We start from the raw sequence: 4,783 nt of genomic DNA, 5'->3' as shown, positions 1-4,783 counted from the left end.
CTGATAATTCAAATATTTAAGAACTCTTTAATAAATGTATCTTCTCTTATAATTTAAGAGATTCTTATTTGCACTAGACTTTCTTCTATAGTTTTATTTTATCTTGCACGTAACAAAGTTATTATAATCAGAAATCTTGAGAGCATATGCCATATGTTTGAGAAAGTGAATAGGGTAAGAATATAACAAGTCAAATGAATATCAATTACTTTATTATATTTTCTTCATGAGATGAATAACTCTCAAGTTCAAATTCATAATCCAGAGCTGATGAACCCGAAGGTAGAGTTAAACGTTTTAACGTCAAATTTTTAACAAGTGAAACTTAGTACAGAACAAAAGATGGCGGAAAAAGTCAGTCTTCTACAATTATATCTTCTCCTCACTAGATGAGGCCTTTGAAATAATTATTATCTTTTGTTTATCCTATTTAGTATTAGGAAGCAAGACTATATTATGAGGAGATCACACAATTATGAAATGTGATAACTTGAAACATTTAAAACTACAATGCTATGAAATAGTGTATATAACAAGTCAAATGAATATCGAAAGCGTGATGGCTAGCTATTTTTTTTTTCCAAAAGTGAAGGTTAAAATTTATCTCATTCCTTTAATATTCAATATATATATATATATATATCACCCCGATTCTGCCCTTGACCTCATCTTATGCTCCGATTTGATCATAAATTTTGAAGTTGATTTTAAAATTTAAAATTAAATTTTAATTGACGTGATTTTTGGAAAGTTGTATTTGGACATATATACATTATAGTTAGGGAAAACAAAATTGTGAATGGAAGTCTCAAAAACCCAAAAACTAACTCTTTTGGGGGATTTAAAATATTTGAAGATTGAATTTCAGGGCCTAACAGATACATTTAAGGATAAATATTTAAGAGTGATCCAAAATCTAAGTCAAATGGATATTTAAAGAAGGTACATCCAAAATCTAAGTCAAACATATATTTAAAGAAAAAATGTAAATATCTTATTCAAAATCAAACTTTTTTTTTTCACTATACTTTTGTTTTTTCTTCAAAATCAAAGTCAAACAGATATTTAAAGAAAAAAAAATTTAAATGTTTGATTTAAAATATATGATTAAATGGTAACTAAATCTGCCAAAATTGGGAACCTAATTATAGACAACACATATTCCAAAAAAGACCAACCAATCCATGTGTAAAAAGTTATATTTCCTACCCTATATATATTCCAAGAAAAACCTATATACTTATATCATTACATTTGTTTTTGCTTCAAAGTCCAAAATAATGGCTACTACTAGTACTCTTGAAGAATCTTTCAAAGAAAACCCTCAGAGCCTTCAACACATTCTTCCTATAGATTTTCATTCAATCCAAGAAGTTCCAAACTCTCATTTATGGCCTAATATCAATAATTCCCCAATTAGTCATGCTGAAAAAAACCCTAATGTCCCAATAATTGATCTTTTAGCCCCTAATGTTGTGGAACTTATAGGTCATGCATGCAAAACATGGGGGATATTTCAAGTTGTTAATCATGGAGTTTCTTTAGAACTTTTTGATGAAGTTGAATCTCAGGCAAGACGACTTTTTGCCTTGCCAGTAGAACAGAAGGTGAAGGTCATGAGATCGACTACTGGCGCCACCGGATATGGCACAGCTCGAATTACGCCATTTTTCTCAAAGTTCATGTGGCATGAAGGGTTCACCATTATGGATTCACCACTTGATTATGCTAAGGAACTTTGGCCACATGACAATCAAATTTTTTGGTAAGTACATGGATTGATTTTATGTGAATGTATATAAAAATGAGTTTAAGTTATACACATTAACGATATAAAAAAATATATTTATATAATCAAGTTATTTAGTAAATAATTCTACGCAACAATTATATTTTTCTCATATTAAACATAAATTTAATTACATAGATAATTTGAGCTAATATTAACGATAAATAATTTGAGACGCTGAAAGTTATAGTATGATTCTTATTATTTGTTCATTTGTTTTGCTCTTTGTAGTGATGTGATGGAAAATTATCAAAAGAAGATGAAAGCTCTATCCTTCCAACTCTGGCAGCTTATCCTGAATTACTTACAACCATCTCAAGAACATTCAATTAAGTCATTTGAATCTACAGGAGCTTTACAATTGAATTCATATCCATGTTGCCCTAACCCTAACCATGCACTAGGGTTAGCTCCTCACACAGATTCATTATTCCTAACAATACTCCATCAAACAAATAACACAAAGGGTCTTCAAATCTTGAAAAAAGACCAAGGATGGACTTCAATTGCTCCAGTTTCCAACAATGCCCTCATTGTTAACGTAGGTGATCTTCTTCATATACTCTCGAATGGGGAATTTCCATCGGTTTATCATCGACTTCTCGTGGATCAAACTAAGCATAGAGTCTCTTTGGCTTATTTTTTTGGACCTCAAGTTGATTCTATGATTGTTCCATTAGTTTCTTCTAAGGATAATGTTGGTATTGTACCAAAATATAGAAATGTGAAGGTGAAAGAGTATCTTGATCTCAAGGCTAAACATCTTGAGAAGGTGTTCTCTATGATTAGATTTTAATTATGTCATAGTATTTTAGTACGTAGTTCAGTTGATTGACTACGTAAACTTTAATTTTGTCGATGAGGGTTTGATACCCCATCTTGTAGTCTGCTCACCATTTCCCCTTCCCATAGCCCAATTTAATAAAATAAAATATGGTGTTTTTTCTAGTATCCACTATTTTGAGTAATGTGATCTTTGGCGTAATTCATATATACCATGAAAGTTGTTGGTAGTTTCTAACCAGCTAATTTGTTGAATTTTATAGTTTATATACACTGTTAAAGTGTGCAATCATCTCAGTTAAAACTTGAAGTTCGAAAGAATAATGTTTTTATTTAGTCAATTGTATTTTCAATATGTTCCTCACATACGAATTTATCTTTTTTATGAGTTAAATACACGATCTTTTTTGTAATACTATTAAAGCATGGCAATGAAACTTGAATCCAAGCTTCTTATTTACACTTTCACTATAATAACGTACATGATCATCTCATCTAAAAAAAAAAAGCTATTACAAAATTGAATAGTAACATATTCATATATGCTATACCAACTAATTTGAGATTATAATTTATAGTTTAGCCTTGTGAATAACATTACATTAAATCTCATATTTTCCTAATATTTGTTCTTTTTTTTAGAAATATTTATGTCGATAAAAATATAAAGAACCTACCTTTCTTATAAGAAAAATTGGGTCCAAATGAAGGGAGTTATGTTCCTATTTTGGAGATTGCTTTAGTTTTTTTTCCCTTTAGAAAAGTATCTTTCAGAGGCATAATTTAGTTCTACAAAACTTATGCCCATAGAACCCACAAAGTTTAGTTCAAAGCTCACAAAATTATGCCTTAAGGGGCATAACTTATTCCTATAGAAAATTTACTGGACAAAGTAAAAGTTCTCTAAATTTATATCTTACGAAATTAGGTCGTACCTAAAAATATTTTATCTCGTAGTATTTCATAAAATGAGAAGCAAAAATAAAAATGAAAGATCACTAATTAGAAAAAGTTTCTTCTCATCATATTAAAGGAGCGCAACTCTGTATGAGACTCGTACTGCAGAGCAAGGGGAATAAAGCATAAGGTCGCGCGTTAGCACTCCTACAAGAAAAGGGATGCACTAAGGGACAACGGCTTTTGCGCGCCCTTGCTTCTTGTCGCTTATTTCAAACTCAAGGAAAGTCTTGGTCGATATGAGAGAAACTTAACTCTTTCCTCTTTTGGTTTCATAATTTTTGCTGTAGAAGAATAAGGATTTAAATAATATGCACTATAACAATAACAACAAGTATAACATACCCAGTAAAATCCCACAAGTGGAGTCTAGAGAGGATAGAGTGTACGCAGAATTTACTACTACCTCGTGGAGGCAAAGATATCAAGTTTGCTACGAAGAATTACCTATTGTTTCATATCAACTTAATAAGGTTAGTGAGATGGAATCGTTTGGTGTGCATATGAATCTTATTATGAAGAGCAGCCACATTCAATCAAGGATAGTTACAGTGACAACTGAATAAATCTAAATTAAGCTGTTGGAAGATCCTTACAGTAAGTATTTTGTTTTTGTATCAGCAATAATCCACCATATATTGTCATGGACAGCAGATAACTCAGAAAATCCCTGACAATGGTTAATTCATCTAGTTAAGTATGCCCACGTTCAGAAGACAAAGGTAGCGGCGATATGATGCTTGATTAGATGTGTGGATATAGTAGGAGAAATAGGATAAGGAAAGAAGTTATACAGGGCAAGGTGGGAGTGCCTCCGTGACAGACAAGTTAAGGAAAGCGAGGTTGAAATGAATGTGAAGAGATCTGCACGGATGCACCAGTAAGGAGGTGTGAAATGTTGGTTGTAGCACGAGTTAGGAGAGTAGAGGTAGGCCGAAAAAGAACTGGGGGAGGTGATTAGACAAGACATGACACAATTTCAACTTACTACGGACATGACCATGTAAAAACTTAGTGATCTAACTACTTGAACTGAATTGAAAGCTTTCTAGAACAAATTCACATTGTTTCCAATGACAAGTTTTAAATTTCAATCAACTGAAATTTACAGCATAGCATTGCACCTATATAAAGGAATTTCTATCAACTATTCTAGAACTAACTCACATGTGAATCACATGTCTTTAACAGAATTAGTAACAGAAAATTAACAGCCTAACAAGACTTAACGGCCAGCAACTTGACAGTTCCTCT

The 4,783-nt window shown here is 31.7% G+C and overlaps 1 protein-coding gene across 1 annotated transcript; it reads left to right on the top strand.

Annotated features, from left to right (window-relative positions):
* Positions 1 to 1,280: 1,280 nt before the first annotated feature.
* On the top strand, positions 1,281 to 2,585 carry LOC125857414 (gibberellin 3-beta-dioxygenase 1-like). Its single transcript, XM_049537001.1, has 2 exons — positions 1,281 to 1,765; positions 2,021 to 2,585. Exons 1-2 carry the CDS (start codon positions 1,281 to 1,283, stop codon positions 2,583 to 2,585), a joined length of 1,050 nt encoding a protein of 349 aa, XP_049392958.1.
* Positions 2,586 to 4,783: the final 2,198 nt, after the last annotated feature.

The sequence above is a fragment of the Solanum stenotomum genome, chromosome 1 (assembly GCF_019186545.1).
Source record: "Solanum stenotomum isolate F172 chromosome 1, ASM1918654v1, whole genome shotgun sequence".
Lineage (NCBI taxonomy): Eukaryota > Viridiplantae > Streptophyta > Magnoliopsida > Solanales > Solanaceae > Solanum > Solanum stenotomum.
This window is presented reverse-complemented; position numbering and strand designations above follow the sequence as displayed.

Bases quoted from the DNA above. Each gene is read 5' to 3' on its own strand.
- LOC125857414 (XM_049537001.1), top strand. From the start codon at position 1,281: ATGGCTACTACTAGTACTCTTGAAGAATCTTTCAAAGAAAACCCTCAG. The intron at 1,766-2,020 runs GTAAGTACATGG...TGCTCTTTGTAG, and splicing joins CATGACAATCAAATTTTTTG to TGATGTGATGGAAAATTATC.